Source organism: Glarea lozoyensis, assembly GCF_000409485.1.
Source record: "Glarea lozoyensis ATCC 20868 chromosome Unknown GLAREA6, whole genome shotgun sequence".
Classification (NCBI taxonomy): Eukaryota; Fungi; Ascomycota; class Leotiomycetes; order Helotiales; family Helotiaceae; genus Glarea; species Glarea lozoyensis.
In genome coordinates this window covers 2,368,319-2,386,485 of record NW_007361001.1, presented here as the reverse complement: position 1 = coordinate 2,386,485, position 18,167 = coordinate 2,368,319, and the positions used below count along the sequence as shown (strand labels likewise).

Here is an 18,167-nt window from a genome sequence, read left to right as displayed (position 1 = left end):
CGAACAGATCAAAGCTGATGGCGCCCTCATTTCTCTTGTCGAAGGTCCTGAACAATGTATCAACAAAACCTGGACTTAGTCGGTATCCAAATGCCACTAATGCGTTGGTATATTCCCCCAAGCTGATATTTCCGCTACGATCAGCGTCAAACCGATCAAACAAAGAGCGCCATGCTGCTAAGAATCCCCACAATCCGCAGAATTCCTCGAAACCGATCAGACCGGAGCGGTCCGAGTCGAACATCCGAATCATCATTTTAACCGTGTGAGGATCGAAGGCAGTCCAGTCGCCATTTACAAGCGCAGCTCGAAGCTCAGTTTCACTAAGCTGCCCACTTCCTACAGAGAGGTTAGAAATGCAAACAGAATAATCAGGTGAAGGATCTCTACCATCTTTATCGACGGCCTTGAAGAGAGGCCACAGCGCAGGATCGGCACCATTCGGTGGAGCCGGCGAAGGAGGAGGCCGCGACACTGGAGGGGGCCGTTGTTGAGCTGGGGGAGGACGTCCATGGCCTGAAGCTGCCGCATATCCCGATGCAGATGTTGACTGAGACTGACCACCATATCCTCCGTGGCTCGAGGCAGGCGGCGAGCCACCGTAGCCATAATTTGCTGAGGGCTGCATTTGCGGCGACAATCTTCTTGGATCTCTGCCTTGTTGTCGCTGGTCTGGTCGCGGTAACGAGGGTTGTGGTCTATTACCGTACTGCTGTGCGTATGCAGCTTCCTGCGCGGCGCTGTGATGTTGTTGCGCGTGGTGAGAGTTATGATGTTGAAGAGGTGGGGTTTGCGAGTGTGAGGGGGGAGCTTGAGGAGGAGGAGGAGCGCCTTGCTTCTGCGAGAGGTTAGTCGCGTTTATATGGTGATGGTGAAGCTTAGTAGAAGCCGTGAATCAATACCCGCTCTGGTTCTGCAAAACTGTAATAGTCTGGTCAGCTCGACTGCGGGGCAATCTGGAAAAGGAGGAGGGGCGGCTGATCATACGCTGGGAGACTGTCGGGATTGAAGGTTCGGTTGTATGCCATGATGATTCAGCGCTGAAGAAGCAGCGCCTGGTAAAGGGAGTGGAATTGCTGGAAAGGAACGGTAGATTCGATGTCAGCTTTGAAGGTTGGCGGTCGAAGAGAAGTAGATGCAGAGCCAGAAATCTCACAGCCTTGCCGGGATGTACTGAATTTGAATGGAGCAACGAGCGAGGGGCACAAGGGCAAGGCGCAGTTCCAAGGCTCGGCTACTGGACTACATCTGCACAAAGGGATTGTAAACATCAGGAAGGCCAGAGACAGTCAGACAATGCGAGTGGTGTTGAATAAGAGCAGGGCAGGAAAAGACGAACAATCACGTTTTTCTTGTGACACACATGAGCTGGCTCGCGGAGGACAAAATAGGTGTCAGTCACCTGCCCACCCGCAGTAATTTTTGGACTGAATAATCAGTCAGCTTCGAATAGAACTCAAGTATTCTGTCTGGTTTACTGGAAATAATTGACGGAATATGTGATTGCTCTAAGTAGATCCAGTTTCGACTACCACTTATTTTCTCCACTGCGAGGCTGGTCAGCAGTAGCCTCTCGCTAGCTCAATAATCGCATAGCTTTCGTATACGGAATACTTGGCGTCTCAGAAACATAGTCCCAAGGCACCACTCCCTCGGAATTATATATTCAGTCTGCCGCGATTCACAGACATCAAACCGTCGATAATCAATCTTCCTACCGGTATGACAGGAGTAGATTGAATAAACTTTTAGCAACACCCCTACCGACGCCACCACCACGTCTTTTGCGGCCGAGGGGTCCTAGTACTGGCCACCACAGCATCAGCAATCTGACAATCAACTTTTCATATACCCGAATTTTCCCAACTAAGCTGGACTGACAAGATGTCCACCGGTAGCAATCCAAGAGAAGAGAATGGCGAGTTCTGGCTATTTGGCTACGGGTGCGTCGATCTCACATGTTTGTTTGTAACCATTACCAAGCTTTTATGTTTGCCATCAGTCGGGTACATGCGCGTGTCATTAGGTATCTTTGAACTCTCATCGGGTGTCACCTGCTTCTCATATTCTATTAAAAGCGTTCCGTTCCTCTTTACCCCAGTTCTTATGAAAAAATACACTAAAAGTCCTGACTTAAACCATACTGTTGTTGCCCCTTTCACTTTTTCTCACATCAACATGTCTCCGCCCGTACAGGATCTATAGGACAAAAATTGACAAAATGTAATAGGAGCTTGATTTGGAAACCCCCGCCATCATTTGGTGCGTAAAGCAGTTGGCCCAGAGCTTCTTTAATTTTCCTTACTGACCACCACCAAAGATAAACGAATTCCAGGTTATGTGACGGGATACGTCCGGAGATTTTGGCAGGTATATGTTCCTTCCAGTATGTTTACTAGCTCGCACCCTGACTATCATCAGGCTAGGTAATGACCACGATCTTTCTTTAAGCTGGCAACCAGTTGAACTGAACAAACAAGTCAAGATCACAGAGGTACCCCGGAAGCTCCTGGTCGAGTGGTGACGTTAATCGAGCGTTCGTTTTGGGAGACTCTCCATGATCCTCATCCAGATGCAAGCGACAAAGTATGGGGAATCGCTTACCGAATCGAAAAGGCAAAAGTTGACGAGGTAAAGGACTATTTGGATATTCGAGAAATCAAGTAAGTGTGACCTTGGTATACCTTTTGTTGACCGCTGTGCATCACTTTAGTCTGTGTCAACCTCGTGAGCAAACTACTGACCCCCTTTAGTGGCTACTCAGTCCACTACACCCAGTTCTACCCGTCCGACGGCTCTGATACCATCAATACTTTAGTTTATATAGGAACACCGGACAACGACCAATTCATGGGCCCGCAAGACCCTCAAAAGCTAGCAGAACACATCCATAGAAGCGTAGGACCAAGCGGCCCAAACATCGACTACTTGTTGAGCTTAGAAGTCGCGTTAGATTCTCTCAGCACGGAGAGCGGAGATGAGCATATTAAGGATCTCGCGAACCGAGTCCGGAAGACCCAGGCTGGAGTAAGTACGAAACAAGCTTTAGATCGAGAGCTTGAGAAGAATGGAAGCACAGATGAACAAGAGGAGACAGAGAAGCCAGGTTTCGGAGACAGCAAAGCCAAATAATTTCCCTTCAGAAAGGGCCATTATTTCCATCCACTAGACTAGAACTGCATCTAGAACTGTTTGTCTGTACCTTTCGTACAACAGACCCAGGGCAAAGCCATCCGTAGTCGAAATCAACTTATTGAGTCTAATGATTATTGGGCAGGTAACTGACACTTACCTTGTCCAGGCTGGACGTTAATAGGTGATATAACTATAGAGAGAATTGGCACTTTTTTCCAGAATATTCGTTTTTAAACCGATGTACTGGCTCCTCGTGGACAAAATAAGTGGCAGTCGAAGCAAAATTTCTTCGATGAAGTGCCAAATTATCATATATTTAGTGGATTGCTTCACATTATTGATTATTTGTTCCATTATTTCAGGTAAATAATGCCGCAAGCCTCTGTTCAAAATGAGCTTATTGAGTCCAAAGATTATTGGGGAGGTGTCTGACACTTATCTTGTCCTCCGTGAGCCTGGTCAAGTCCACTGAATAGCACCAACGCAGACAAGCACAGCAACACAGTTCTCGAAACACTATCACGGAGGTCCTGATCCACAACAACCGTAGATCTCCAGATGTCAGATATCACATTTCCTTTCGATCCTCAATAATTACGAACTATCATTCTCGAGAAAAAAGAAGGGCTCAAAAAGCGGTGTGGGTCGTTTACAGCCCTACGAGCAAGCGCACTCAAATCGGCCCCCACTGCCACTATATCATATGTGGAGAAGAACATCGTTGGACAAACCGACAACTAGCTCTTGTCACATGATTTTTACTCCATGCGAGTCACGCTGTGTGAAATGATAAAGGATGATAATAAGGCCATGCATCAGGTCTGTACGCCATGCAAGGTCATTGAGATGGATTTCATGTTCAGACAAGTGGTCTTCAAATGAGGACGACCAAACTAATACATTTAGTATGAGACCATACTTTGTGCTGTGCTAAGGTCAGAAAAGGCGCCAGCGAACGAAGCGGAATCAGCTATCTGATCCCCTAGAAGCAGCCGCAAGAGCACGGCGCACAAAAGCAATGAAGGGGTGAGTGCGATTGTGACAGATCCGACAGTCAGGCCAATCATGATGATATTCCAAACAGGGTCAATAGGGTAAAAGCATATTTTGAGGCTTTTACTGACGGTAATGGTGTGCTACCTACTTAGGTATCCATATGAGGGATTGTCGGCATGGACTCAAGGTAGAAAGTGAGAGCAAAACAAGGAAGTATGATCATGGCGCCTTACGACGACTTGGTACGACGCGGAGACCGAGATTCGACGTCTGAGACTGGTCCACACAAGTTTTGGAACACAGAAAATATCCCAGACCGGCTGCGTGGGCACAATAATGACAAAGGACGCATGTCGTTGAGTTTCACACTCGGCTTCGGGAACCATCAAAGCGGCGGGTGAACGGGGACATTGTTTCTGACTCTGCCTGAGCAAGGTGCATGCAAAGTGCGATGCCGCTTTTGCATTTCTGCATTTCTGCATTTCTGCATGCCAAGCTGTCAACGTTATCGATAGATGCGAGATGGAAAGGCACGACGAAAGGGACACACCCCCCACTCAGCACAAGCCAAACTCAGCACACCGAAAGGTGGCAAAAATCTCTGGGAAATAATTTGCTTCCCCCTGTGCGCGCAAGACATCCCACGGCTTCCGGTGGTAAGGTTTCTCGAGCTCGCTGCTCGCATACAGGCGCGAAGGCATTGGCGGTCGGCAAAGATATGTGAGTGTCATACGATGGCTGTCGTCGCGGTCGAGGAAACGGTAAGAAGTAGGTATGAAGTACGCCATCTGCCTCTGGAGGCTATCCATATTTCTTATGGTTCTGCTCTCTCTTCCCGCATGTCCCTGTCAACCCTCACAAGCAAAGTCTTTTGCCGTTGACTTCACCCGGTAGACTTGCCGCGTCGTGGGCGTAACTACGAAGTATACCTAGGTAGTGATCGAAGGAGGAACAACCTCGCAGACTTCCGTGCCTTCGTATTGTGAGATGACGGGCGCGATTAGGTGAAGGAAGAAATACGCGCCAGGAAGGCAGAAAGACCGTGAGAGCAGTGGGTGGTCCAGAACAGGTTCACGCCCATCGCCAGTTTCGAGCCGGTGAGCTGTGAGTGGTGAATGGTGGGTGAATGGCCACCTGTGAGTCGAGGACTGGTGAAGAGACGTCGTGGTGGTCGAGGGGCGCATTCAACCGTTTCGAGACTAGCGTCAGTAGCCTTGACCACTAGGAGGCCCGCGATGAGGGGCAGAGGTAAACCCTGGCTCGCGGGGGACAAAAATTCACATGAGGGAACCTCCTTACTACTCGTATTCTGTACGTATTATATACTGTAGAGCTGGCAAGCAGCTTGGATTACAATCTCTCTCGAACAGAGTTGAAAGGAAACATGTTTCTTCAAAATAATTGACCAACTAACGATATTTCGTCCATTGTTCTGAGCAAACATCGTGCTGCGACAAACCGCGCTAGCGGATTACGCGAAGGCGGGGCAGGAGGGGCAAGGTAGGTGGTGCAGAGACTGCAACCCTCGCATATCTGGGCCTCTCTCTTGACCTGCTATCCTCCCATTCCCACCTACCTACTTCCCCCACTCCCCAAAACTTCTTCGCAAGTTTACCTATCTGTTGCACGATTCTTCCCGATCTACACCAAGAATCATCCCCCCTCCGTTCGTACTGTCCTTTCAGTCGTCCGACAAAACAACAACTCTCGGCCAACAACAGCGCCAACTTTCGCCTCAATCATCCAAAAGTTCGTTGATCTCCTGCTTGTGCGCTGACTATTCTTCTGCCTTCCATCGACATCGTGTCGATGAAGAAGAAGATCACACTTCACCATTCCATTCCATTCTCCGCTCTCCGGAGACTCCTGTTCTGCCTCGATGTACATTTCTTTGTGTGTCCCGTCATGTCTTTCGTCCGTTCTTACCAACGACACCGTCGCCATGGCGCGCTTTCTTGTGTGTAATTGGCCGCGTGGAAATTGAGACTTTGAGCCAGATCTATCCAAATCAACATCCCAAGATGTCCAAACTCTTTATCGGGTAAGTTTCACCTTTGCGCGTTTGCTGTTGCAATACATCTGCTGACCTGTTACAGAGGCCTCGCATGGCACACTGATGAGAATGCTCTCCGTCAGAAGTTCGAGGAATTCGGAGCCGTTGAAGAAGCCGTAAGCACACTTGAACTCGCAATCTTACAAGCGCAACGCACTAATTCTTCCGGATACAGGTCGTTGTCAAGGATCGCGACACTGGACGTAGCCGTGGTTTTGGTTTCGTCCGCTACGGACAAGAATCCGATGCCGAAGCCGCGATTACTGCAATGAACAACATCGAGTACGTTTCTTTCCCCACATATGACGCCATCAGTCGCTAATCGTTGTAGGTTTGATGGCCGCACAATTCGCGTAGACAAAGCTTCTGAGCGTGGCTCGGGAGGAGGGAGCGGCGGGGGTTTCTCTCGCGGCGGGGGTGGCGGAGGCTACAATCGTGGTGGAGGTTATAACTCTGGCGGTGGCGGTGGATATGGAGGAGGCCGTGAAGGCGGAGGATACGGAGGTCAGGGTGGAGGTGGTTACGGTGGGCAAGGCGGCGGTTATTCAGGAGGTGGTGGCGGTGGTACGTATTTGAATCAGTGTCCGTCCAGGAAACTTTTATATACTAATCAGCTCAAGGTTACCAAGGAGGCGGACAAGGCTATGGTCAAGGCGAGCAACAAGGTGGTGGGGGTGGGGGTCGATGGCAGTAAATGCATTGTGATGAACCAGTTCTCTCCGACCTCGACATCGACCTCGACCTCGCGCGTTCGTACGACTTAGGGCAAGAAAAGTTAGCTTGGGTGTTTCAGTTGCAGTGAAGGTGCTCTCGTGGTCTTTTGAATGCGGTTTCGACCTTGCTTGCTCTGGAGTTGGGGGGGGAGGGTTATCACCTTTGATCACATGTCGCCATATCTATTTACTGAAAGCAATTGACTAAATATCTGATAATGTGCCAAGTTAATCCACTAAATATCTGTTAATGTGCCAAGTCAATCCACTAAATATACGAATATGTCAACTTCATCGAAGAAATTTTGCTTCGACTCCCCCTTATTTTACCCATCGGGGGCCAGGACATCGGGTTAAAACGAATATTCTATTAGAACGATCAACTTTCTCTATAGTCATATCACCACTACTGTCTAGCCTGCCACTTTTGATGTCGAACAAGCTCAGTCACATTTTTCGAGAATATACAAGCGAGACTACGGTTGGGAGAAGACTTGGGGCGAAGATTGTGCTTCCATAAGAATGAGGATAGACATATGGTAGTTCGCACCACACTCGAGCGTCGTTTCGAGGTATATTTCCGAACAGCGGCTAATACTTAAAGTTACCATTACTCATAGGCTGCCTTAGGGATGAATTCCTGCGCAAGAAATAGCAAAATGTGCTGTTAAATAAGAGGGCGAGAAGCCAATTATGATAAAGTAATCGCATGGTGTATGATGAAGAGCAGAAATATCCGAATCCAATCTTGCAACTTTCATTTGTCAATAATCAAGCATTGGTAAAAGTTACCTAAGTTTAGTTTGGTTGCTTTCATTCTAGCTGTTACTGGATCTTAACGATTACTCTCAAAAGAGCTCAAGCTTCTTGACTCTACATAGCAATTCTCATACGAGATACATAAGAGAAATGCGGTTTGATAGAGAAAAATCTCATGGAATGCCCAAGGGCAAGAGAGCTTTCGGGGGGTTGTACATTCATATGTCATTCAATTCGAGCCAATGAAATGCCATGTACTCGATGAGATGGGGCAGCGTGTGAAACAATCTCGCGGGGGACAAAATAAGTGTCAGTCACTAACCCACTAAACTTGAACTAAATAATAAGTCGACTTCGAATAGAGAATAAAAAAATCTTATTTACTTAAAATAATTGACGAAATAGTGATAATGCTCTAAGTTAATTCGCTAAATATACGATATTTCGTCAACTTAATCGAAGAAATGTCGTGTTTCGACTGCCACTTATTTTGTCCTCCACGAGACAAAATAGCACGAGAGTTGTCACAATTCAACATATGTTATTTGTGCCTGTATGATTTTCCTCTGGAGTTCTAGATTGGAACTGTGTAGGTGAGGATTATGTGAGGGTTCCAAGTAATACTCGGTCACCACTCATGAGGGAAGCTAGAGTTCCATACTCGGGGTAAGCAGAACGGCTTGGTATTCGAAATAGTTTGTTTCGCACCCAAAATTCTACTTTCGAAATATATTAGAACTCGCTTGTTTCAATAGTGTAGCTTATAGTATTTAATTGTAAACAATTTAGTGAAATAGAAAACGCTTCTGTTGACTTATATCATTTTTAGTATAGTTATGGTTATAGTATTCTTGAGGTCGAAAATTTAGAGGTCGCGAAATCCCCCGATTTTGGGAAAAGAAAAGTGCGCCTTCTTCATAAAGTCCGAAAACAAGCCATTTCGGCTACCAAGCTGTTTTGCTTACCCCGAGTATGGGACAAAGCTCCCATCAACGAGTGCTCAGGTGGTGACTGAGTATTAAGTGTTACAGGAGTGCGGTCATGCTAGCTTTACCATACAATGGTTAGACGAAAGCTGTATTTTACCTTGATCCGAAGAATGAGGTGTGTTGCCATAATAACACACCTGCTACTCGGATCTGGAGCACCTGCGGTGAGCCATAGACTGTCCAGGAAGATGATGTTGAAAAAAATGAACGTGATCAGGCCCAAGGTGTGACTTTGGAGGCGACGGCGGGAACGGAAAGGCTGGCTCGTACCTTACAGTACTAGGTGGCGGCGCTGGAGCTATTTTTTGTTTGACAATTTGTGCAGGGTCTCTGACTGGCTATTAGCAAGAAGTATCTGGTTATGGAATGGCTTTCCAAGGTTGTATTACAACAGTCACCTTATCTTTTTTGAATCCTGACTTCGACAGCACAATCTGCTCTCTACGGAGTAAGTGTGTCAGGATTCGCAGGATCCACGAGTCCACGAGTCCACGAGAAGTGCGCTGGCACCCTGGCAACCTTGGAGGCTTCCAAGTTCCGCCGATAATGGCCTATGTACCTCCAATATTGTGGGGAGCAAATGCGTGCGCGCCAGTGGGCGCAGCGACTCAATCAAAGTCACATTTTCCTCTCACACAGTCTTTCTCCTGAGGCAACCTTCTTCTCTCTCCCCCTTCAGTAAACCCAATACAGTGACCCAAAGTCTTGTCTCGAGTCTATCTTCTTCGACCGTGGATTAAAGGTACGTGAATCTCTACCGAGCGGGAGCGCACCCTTGTTTTGTTGGGGTTAGAGCGAGTGCGTGGAACACCAAATATCTTTTTTTTTGGCGCCTTTATGAAATTTCCAGGGACTAGACTAGTCTTCCGACAATTGTTCATTCACACCCGTCATTCTTCCTTTGAGCCCTTCTCTAACAATTCTGCAATCCAGTTTACGAGCGATCAAGTCCTCGCACCAAAAGCTCAAAGTTCGCTTTTGTAAATAATACCCCACCTCTCCATCAACAAAAACATCTTCACCGCCTCTATCATGTCTTCGCGCCCCCAGAATATCGGCATCAAGGCCATTGAAATTTACTTCCCAAACCAGGTATGCTAGGATCGCCTTCGTACAATGTCCAGGAAAATGCAGGTTTGGTAATTCATATGGCTAACCAATTGCTCGTGTGACAGTGTGTTGAGCAGTCAGAGTTGGAGAAATTCGATGGCGTGTCCCAGGGAAAATACACAATTGGTCTGGGCCAGACGAAGATGAGCTTCTGCGACGACAGAGAAGGTATACTGGAACTTCTGACACCCTCACCTACCTCCAGCTGACCCTGTTCAGATATCTATTCCTTCGCTCTCACTGTTGTCTCGAGACTTCTCAGCAAGTACAAGATCGACACAAACTCCATTGGCCGTCTCGAGGTCGGTACTGAGACTATTCTTGACAAGTCGAAGTCCGTCAAGTCTGTTCTTATGCAACTTTTTGGCGACAACACGAACATCGAGGGAGTTGATACCATAAACGCTTGCTACGGAGGAACAAATGCCGTTTTCAACGCCGTCAATTGGGTCGAATCCTCTGGCTGGGATGGACGTGATGCCATTGTTGTAGCAGGAGACATTGCTCTCTACGCAAAGGGAGCTGCTCGCCCAACTGGTGGAGCTGGTGCCGTTGCCATGTTGATCGGCCCAGACGCTCCAGTCACAATCGAAGCCGGTCTACGAGGAACCTACATGCAACACGCCTACGATTTCTACAAGCCAGATTTGACCAGCGAGTACCCGATTGTGGACGGTCATTTCTCCAACAGATGCTATACCGAAGCCGTCGACGCCTGCTACAAGGCGTACAACAAGAGAGAGGCAACTTTGAAAGAGGCTGCTAAAGGTGTGAATGGCCATGCCAATGGAAACGGGGCAACTCCTTCTGGTGGCTTGGACAGATTCGACTACATGACTTTTCACACCCCAACTTGCAAATTGGTCGCCAAGTCATACGCCAGACTGCTTTACAACGACTTCCTTGCCAACCCCTCTTCTCCAGCCTTTGCTGATGTCCCCGCGGAACTCAGGGATATGGAATACGAGAAGTCCCTAACTGACAAGGTTGTGGAAAAGACCTTTATGGGATTGACCAAGAAGCGGTTCAACGAGCGCGTTGGCCCAAGTATCCAAGTTCCAACAATGTGCGGTAACATGTATTGCGCGAGTGTGTACGGTGGTCTTGTGAGTTTGTTGGCCAATGTGGACAGCGCTACTTTGCAAGGAAAGAGGATCGGCGTTTACAGCTACGGAAGCGGTTTGGCCTCGAGTTTGTTTTCGTTGAAGGTCAATGGATCAACCGAAGCTATTCAAAAGGCGTTGAACTTGCAGGAAAGACTTGCTGCACGCTCAACAGTAGCTCCACAGGTTTTCGATGATGTAAGTTTTTGATTGTGAACTGGTTGAGCGCTACTAATAATTACTCTAGATGTGCGAACTCCGAAAGAAGGCGCATTTGCAAAAGAGTTATACCCCATCTGGCAGTGCCGAGACGATTGCTAAGGACGTTTACTACCTGACAAAAGTTGACGACATGTTCCGTAGAACGTATGAGGTGAAGAATTGAGTTCAAAGCATATATAGGTGTTCATGGTGTCATTTCTATCTCGAATAGAATGTGGGAGTTTCGGGCAGTAGATGATCAACCTAAAGCATGGGGTTTCGCGTCTTAGAATTAAAGATTAAATTAATATATTCGTCTGTTTTTGGTGCTCTGTGGGCTTGCGTTATCATCATATAGACAGTGTGCACTTGACGGCGGAGGGTCAATTGATTCGTCGCGCACATGAGCTGCCCTGTGCGAATTGACATATGAGCAACTATAAGCTATCTCTTTTCTAATGGCATCTTTGTATACTAAAGTAGGGCCAATTGCTTCGATGCAACCGGTGAGATTGCAATACCAGTCACTTCGAAACATGCCATCTGGAAAGGGTTGGTGCCGCTCAGATTACTATGTTGTATATACAAAGCTCATCAGTCATTTACAAATATACTAAACCACAGTGCTCAAATCTCACTCTTTACAGCTTCGAAATCTGATCCGGTTTCTGTGCCGTCATCTTCTCCACTCTTGAGTTCATCCTCCCCAAAACCTCTTCATCAGTAAAACTGCTCAGCTTCCCCAGATCCACAGTCTCTTCTGCCATAGTTTTCGCCCTTATCAAGGTCCCCTTGGTGACGACTTCCCGTCCATTGGTGACATCTGAAATGAATCCTGCCCAGCGATCGAAAAACAACCTACTTGAAGGCAGAGCCTCAAGAAGCATCGCAAAACAATGAGGCATCGCTTCATATTCCTCGTACACAACAGGAACACCTTGCTTCGCTGCTTTGTAAGTGACGTATTTGTCTTCGTCGCTTAAGAGCTCTTCGCCCGTTTGCATGTAGATGGGACAAGAACCCTCCCAGGACTTTGCGATAATTGGAGACACTAGAGGATGTGTGAGGACTGCGTCGTCTGCGTATAGTTGTTTTCGAGGCGGGTTGGTCGGCCATATATCGCATGCTGGATAGACGCGACCAGTGGCAGGCACATCATGATGAGAAGGGAGATAGTCGTAATGTCGATTTGTAGAGCATGAGGGAGATGAATGAGTTATATCGCACCATGCTGACGCGGTAGCTACTCCTGCTGGGAGAGGGATTTCTCTCTCAGCACCGTTCCACATGACTTTACGGTCCTGTCGTTTGAATTCTAGCAGGAGTTGTAGGAGTGCAAGTGCTAGATTTCCACCTGCTGAGTCGCCTGCAAATGCAATATGTTCTGGTTTTACAGAGTCATGAAAGGCATCCGAGCAAGGGTATAAGAGGTTGAGGTATGACACTAGAGCGTCGAGAAGCTGAGTTGGAAAAGCAGCTTGGGGAGCAAGTCTATAGCGGACCGAAAGACATCGGCCTTTCGTTAATTTGGCCAGTTTCTTACAAGTAACACGGTGCGAACAAGGATCCATAAGATAATATGCTCCTCCATGGAAATAGAGGACTGTAGTTGAAGAGGTGGCTTCCTTCATTAGTTCTCTATATTTCTCTTTCTCTGAGATCCTAAGCTCGGTTGATGCTTTTGTTGCTCCAGACCGGTAGCCCGTCCACTCTGCTTCTACTGGCACCATTGATGGATGTTTGAACCCTCCCCGTGGTGCACCTGGCTCTTTCATGGTCTCAATTGCGGAAAATAGGGCTTGCGTCACATCGTCCTCCTTAGGCGTCGACAAAGTTGTCCTACTAATCCACATTCTGCCCTTTACTCCCGGATCTCTCAGAGTTAGTTTCTGAGTTTTCGATATTGCACTTGGTGGCGTATCGATGATGAAGGAGCGGATGACGTTGATAGTCATGGCAGTCCGCAAATCCCATTTGCTCGACTGCTCTGAAAAACCTAGAGTATGGGAGAATGCGGTCTTACCCAGCAACGGGATTTTGGGGACCAGAGCCTTTATCAAAGCCGCAGGAGAAGCGTCCATCGTGATTCTCCAGACACAAAGACGCGTGGACTTCGATGCAACTGAGTCGATGACGGAAAAGGAAAAGGAGATGGGGATTGAGCAGCGCCAATAGACTCAAAACGCGAAATAGCAATAAATAAATGATACGAAAAGAGAAGGCCCCAGAGAGGTAGGAAATGAACAAATCGCAAGAATACTTATCCATGATGTAGATACTAACAGGTAGAGCTTGCGAAACGCTAGCACGAAGCTATCCGGAGGCGAGGCCAATAGCTAAGACTACATGCCGAGCCTCGGCACCACTTTCCCCGCCTGACTTGGAGGTCCGAGGCGATTCCTTGCGAGGCAATGTTGGGCCTATTGGCATCGTCGACTTGTCGAGACACTAACGGTCCTGACGTGACTCCTGAGTGTAAATGCATGCAGGGCGACAGCTACCCTGGGGGTGATTGATTTTTTTCTCAGAAACTGGTTGATAACCGGGCGTGTCACAACGTGGCTACAAAGTGACATGCATCTTGCGAAGAGCCAGTTTACTGAGACCGTCGACCCAGTCGACACTAATATTTGCTTTTCTTGTGTGTTTGAACGCATAGGCGCTATGAACATCACTTTGTGGTGATGACAATAGATAATATTAGTAAATGCGGGAACCCAAAATTCCCAAAATTGTTACATCCCATGTGCGCCATCATATGCAAACCTTCATTATCCATCTACCCATAGGTAGAACCTGACTTATGCCGCTCCAGATGTCTCCTGTGATCCATTGTTGGACCCTGCTGCACTACTACCAGATGTGGCACTCTTGTTCGAAGCAGCGAGTTGCCATGCTGGAATTGCAGCTTTCCCGGCTGGTAAGCCAGTACCGTAGGAACTGGCACTCCTCCCACCTGAAGTCCCAGCGTCTGCGCCTGTTCCATTGCTTACTGTTGCCGGTTTGGGTATCGCGGTATCTGTCGTCGAAGCTGAGTTTGGCGTGCTAGTAGTGGTGGCTGTTGAGTTTTGTGCTGATGACGGACGACTATATGAAGCGGAACTTGATGTAGCTTGTGGGTTTAGCCTCTGACTCATTAGAGTCTTGAGACTCTTGAGTTCGGTATTCAGCTCTCTAAGCCTTGTGTCGGTGGTTTCCTTCTGTCCTTCCATCGCCTTGGGTACGAGATCCTTAAGACCCCGAACCTCATCGCTCATCCGTCGAGCCTCTTCTTCCCGTCTCCTGCTAGCAGTTTTAAGTTCCTCGATTGTCCCCTCCACATCTGACAATGCAGTGTCTAATCTCTCTGTACGGGCTTGCTCCGAGGTTTTCAGCGCATCTGTGTCTTTAGAGAGCTGTTCGAGCAATGAGAACGCTTTTTCAAATTGATCGTCGATAGCTTGCTTGTCTTGCTCTAGCTGGGGTGCGGTGGGTGGCGCAATAATCGGGTATACGTATCGCTGATCAAATTAGGCTTCTGCTCAGTTTTGGTTCTGGTTGGATTACCTTTGCGACAAAATATAACCCGTAGCCAACCCCGCCCATTACTGTGGCCATAATGAACCAGTCTCTCCAGTCTCGTTTCGGAACATCTGGTGGAGGTAGCTGCTGCCATTGATATTGTTGATATCCTCCATAATTTTGTGGAGGCTGTCGAGTTATTTGATGAGATGCATGATTCGAGTGGCTTGGAGGAGCGGACTCTCCATTTGCTCTGGCAAGAGCAAGATCAACTTCCTCTTGAGTCAAGTTCTTGGACTGTAGAAATGCTACTCGATTCTCTATTGGAGACCCGGCGACACTTGGATCTTGAAGAACTGCGACAGCTGTTAGGGACATTCATTCTAAGAGCAATAGGTAGGATAACATACATGTCACCTATAAACTATTAGCAAATTCTGTTGGAGCGGAATGGAAAGCTTACAGCTGACGCTACGATATCTTCTCGGATGGCCATCATTGCGATATACCTACAAAATTACACGCATAGAGAAGAGACGGGAGGAAGTGAACGCTCCGCTTCCAATTTCGACGGAGTTGTCAATCTAGAGTCTGGAGAAGAACGACATGCGCGACTGAGAAAAGCCGGTGGCCGGAGCCGAGGCTGATAGCTCAGCAGCACGTGATTTAGCAGATAGCGGACGGCAACCAGATTTGACGCTAGGCTTAATCGGTACTTTTGTTTACAGCAACCCACTACAGCCCAATCAGCTAATGCGATTCTGTTGTTATCAACCACATCCAAATATATTGCATTTCGCGCTTTCTAACGCAATACATAAACGTGCCATATCTTACATAGTACTACTGGATTACTCACTTGCTTTGAAGACCGTCCGCTTTCGAGGCGCAAGCGCGACAAAATGTCTCAAGAAACTGGCATATTCTCTGTGCGCCGCCCTCGGGAAGTAAGTATACATCCATTGTTGCATTGTTGATTCATTTCAAGACGAACATGAGCTAATGAGTTCAAAGACGCTGGGTGGGATTAACTTCAACTCGAACCTGCCACAACCTGCTTCAGCATTAAAGCGCTCTAATTCGATGTCTGGAAATCACAACGCGCCGTTCACAGCAAGCCATGGGCGATCAATATCAGGTTCGCGCGCCTCGCTCGCGCCCTCGAGACCAAATCAACCGCAGTTTGGAAGATCGTCGTCCGGTACAAACTTGGCTGAACTAGGAATGTCATCGGTGAAGAGGTCATCTTTTCAAAATAGCGCTGCGAGGAAGAGCTTTGCGCCTGGCGGAATGGGCCAGCAAGAACCCACCGAACGACGAGGGAGCATTTATAGATCGCGGGCTTCTTCTGGCGGACCTATGGCTCACCAAAGTTTCTTTCAACAAGCACCTCAACCCGCGGGCGTACCGAAAGACCCGCGTCCGCTCAAGGACCGATCATACCAGACGAAGATTGGCCAAGAGCTGTTGGATTACATGGCACAAAACAACTTCGAAATGGAGATGAAGCATAACATATCTGGAAACACTATAAAGTCCCCGACCCAAAAGGACTTCGTCTATATGTTCCAGTGGCTTTACCATCGGATTGATCCTAGTTATCGATTTCAGAAGAGCATCGACCAAGAAGTCCCACCCATCCTAGCCCAATTACGGTATCCCTTCCAAAAGAGTATCACCAAAAGCTCGCTCAGCGCAGTGGGATCAGCAAATTCATGGTACATCTTCCTAGGGCTTCTTCACTGGATGATGCAGCTCGCTGTGATGCTAGATGGCTACGGAGCCAACCACTACGATGACGCCTGCGCGGATGCCGGTATCGATGTTAGTGGTGATAAGATCGTCTTTGAATTCCTTAGTCGCGCATACCGTGACTGGCTATCCATGGACGATGATGCCGCGGACGACGATCAAGATCGGGTCCTAGCTCCACATGTTGAAGCAATGGCGCAGGAATTTGATGCTTCAAACGCTAAATATTTGAATGAATTAAAGATGCTAGAAGCAGAAAACGGGCGTCTTCAGAAGGATATTGAGGTTTTGGAGAAGTCAGGTTCCGATGTTGCCACCTTGGACCGCAATTTCAAGATAATGGAAGAGGATAAGGTGAAATTCGAGGAGTTCGACAATCGAATGAACCAAAAGTCAGAGAAGTACGAAGCACGTATTCAGTATTTACAAGAAGAGCTGGATAAAGTCATGCAAGAACTAAAGGAAGCCGACGAGGAGCGATCAAGTCTGCAGCAAGCTGTCGACGATCAAGGTATCAGTACGGCAGACATTGATCGGATGACGACGGAAAGAGAGCGCCTCCAAAAGGGGATTGAGGCAACATCTTTGAGGCTTGAGGAAGCAAAGAAGAAGGTATCCGAGAAGGAAGGTGAAGCTAGTCGAAAGCTTGATGACCTGGAAAGAATGGTTGAGAAATACAACAGTATTGGATACCAGATTGGTCTTATTCCATCGACGGCGCCAAACGCTAAAGGAAAGAACTTCGAGCTTCAAGTAATGGCAAATGAAGGCCCTAATTTTTCGGCTTCTCAAATGGGTGCATCCAGCAGCGGGAGCCCAGAAAGCGACAGACTGCTTGCCGATGCTGTCACTGGTTACCAACCCGCCCATATGCTCAATTTAGATCTTCGCGGGCAATTGAAACCTAGCTTTCTAAGTCTTAGGAAAGAGATATCGGAGCGTAGAACGGTAGCCATGGACGAGATGATGAAACACCACGACTTACTCGATGGCATTAAGGAAGCCATCGAAGACAAGCGAGGTGAGGTGGAAGCTCTGGAACACCGAGTTCGAGCTGCGGAAGAGGAGTACGAGAAGACAAAAGAGGTAAGCATAGTATTCTGTTCAGACACTTGCATGGGCTAACACCAACCAGATCACCCATACACAGAAGCTAGCTTCTGACACACAAATTGAGAAGATGGAGAAAGAATTGGCGAAGATGCGAGCAGGTCTTACTGAATCTGTCCAGCTTATGGAGCAGCGAGAGATGAACACAAACATTGAGTAAGTTTCCGTCCAACGTCCCAGGATGGACAATCTAACAGAGTTAGGTTTGAGCAGCTCACTCTCCGAGCCAACTCCCTACGAGAGGAATTGCATACAGAAATTGAGAAAATGTTGAACGACATTATCAGATTCAAGGTCCACATACAAAAGAATCTCGAGGATTACGAAGGCTTCGTTTCTGACGAAGTAGAGAAGGAACTTGGAGGCAACGACGAGGTTCTTGATGATACCCAGGATGTTGAGATGAGCTAGACAAGCTTGTCACGACTGTTAATGTAGATTTTGCCGGCGTACAAGTGGGGATTACAGTGGATATGGTAGGAGTTGATGGTGTAAAGATTGGATTATCTGGAGGATACGGCCAAGCTGTTTATAACAGCTTGTTTGATGAGATATGAATGTTCTGCTTCTAGTACCTGCTGATGAAGATTCAATGTTGATTTCCTTGGACATCCGGTCGGCGTTTCGTCCTTTTGAGGTTCCATATGTTGTACCGTGTACCTAGATGTCTTGCCCTCTGGATTTCATCAGAGCGTATCAGCAAGCAGCGATAGAACTTTATAGTAGAGACCTGGCGGTTCGGTAC

At 47.7% G+C, this 18,167-nt stretch overlaps 7 protein-coding genes across 7 annotated transcripts; 4 read left to right on the top strand and 3 right to left on the bottom strand.

Annotated features, from left to right (window-relative positions):
- Nucleotides 1–26: 26 nt before the first annotated feature.
- Nucleotides 27–1,028, bottom strand: GLAREA_03120 (EF-hand; the record flags this gene model as incomplete). The annotated part of the gene is made up of 4 exons (XM_008088205.1): nucleotides 27–47; nucleotides 98–838; nucleotides 903–921; nucleotides 988–1,028. 4 exons carry the CDS (start codon nucleotides 1,026–1,028, stop codon nucleotides 27–29), a joined length of 822 nt encoding a protein of 273 aa, XP_008086396.1.
- Nucleotides 1,029–1,884: 856 nt separating this feature from the next.
- GLAREA_03119 (uncharacterized protein) lies at nucleotides 1,885–3,132 on the top strand (the record flags this gene model as incomplete). The annotated part of the gene is made up of 5 exons (XM_008088204.1): nucleotides 1,885–1,943; nucleotides 2,231–2,262; nucleotides 2,321–2,426; nucleotides 2,493–2,663; nucleotides 2,754–3,132. The coding sequence occupies 5 exons, from the start codon at nucleotides 1,885–1,887 to the stop codon at nucleotides 3,130–3,132; spliced, it is 747 nt and encodes a 248-aa protein (XP_008086395.1).
- Nucleotides 3,133–6,152: 3,020 nt separating this feature from the next.
- On the top strand, nucleotides 6,153–6,878 carry GLAREA_03118 (RNA-binding, RBD; the record flags this gene model as incomplete). The annotated part of the gene is made up of 5 exons (XM_008088203.1): nucleotides 6,153–6,172; nucleotides 6,228–6,300; nucleotides 6,360–6,466; nucleotides 6,516–6,748; nucleotides 6,805–6,878. 5 exons carry the CDS (start codon nucleotides 6,153–6,155, stop codon nucleotides 6,876–6,878), a joined length of 507 nt encoding a protein of 168 aa, XP_008086394.1.
- A 2,799-nt stretch (nucleotides 6,879–9,677) lies between these two features.
- Nucleotides 9,678–11,243, top strand: GLAREA_03117 (Thiolase-like protein; the record flags this gene model as incomplete). The annotated part of the gene is made up of 4 exons (XM_008088202.1): nucleotides 9,678–9,737; nucleotides 9,821–9,923; nucleotides 9,975–11,056; nucleotides 11,106–11,243. 4 exons carry the CDS (start codon nucleotides 9,678–9,680, stop codon nucleotides 11,241–11,243), a joined length of 1,383 nt encoding a protein of 460 aa, XP_008086393.1.
- A 457-nt stretch (nucleotides 11,244–11,700) lies between these two features.
- Nucleotides 11,701–13,140, bottom strand: GLAREA_03116 (alpha/beta-Hydrolase; the record flags this gene model as incomplete). The annotated part of the gene is made up of 1 exon (XM_008088201.1): nucleotides 11,701–13,140. One exon carries the CDS (start codon nucleotides 13,138–13,140, stop codon nucleotides 11,701–11,703), a length of 1,440 nt encoding a protein of 479 aa, XP_008086392.1.
- Nucleotides 13,141–13,860: 720 nt separating this feature from the next.
- Nucleotides 13,861–15,056, bottom strand: GLAREA_03115 (uncharacterized protein; the record flags this gene model as incomplete). The annotated part of the gene is made up of 4 exons (XM_008088200.1): nucleotides 13,861–14,559; nucleotides 14,606–14,916; nucleotides 14,971–14,977; nucleotides 15,024–15,056. The coding sequence occupies 4 exons, from the start codon at nucleotides 15,054–15,056 to the stop codon at nucleotides 13,861–13,863; spliced, it is 1,050 nt and encodes a 349-aa protein (XP_008086391.1).
- Nucleotides 15,057–15,462: 406 nt separating this feature from the next.
- Nucleotides 15,463–17,833, top strand: GLAREA_03114 (uncharacterized protein; the record flags this gene model as incomplete). The annotated part of the gene is made up of 4 exons (XM_008088199.1): nucleotides 15,463–15,507; nucleotides 15,575–17,398; nucleotides 17,448–17,578; nucleotides 17,626–17,833. 4 exons carry the CDS (start codon nucleotides 15,463–15,465, stop codon nucleotides 17,831–17,833), a joined length of 2,208 nt encoding a protein of 735 aa, XP_008086390.1.
- Nucleotides 17,834–18,167: the final 334 nt, after the last annotated feature.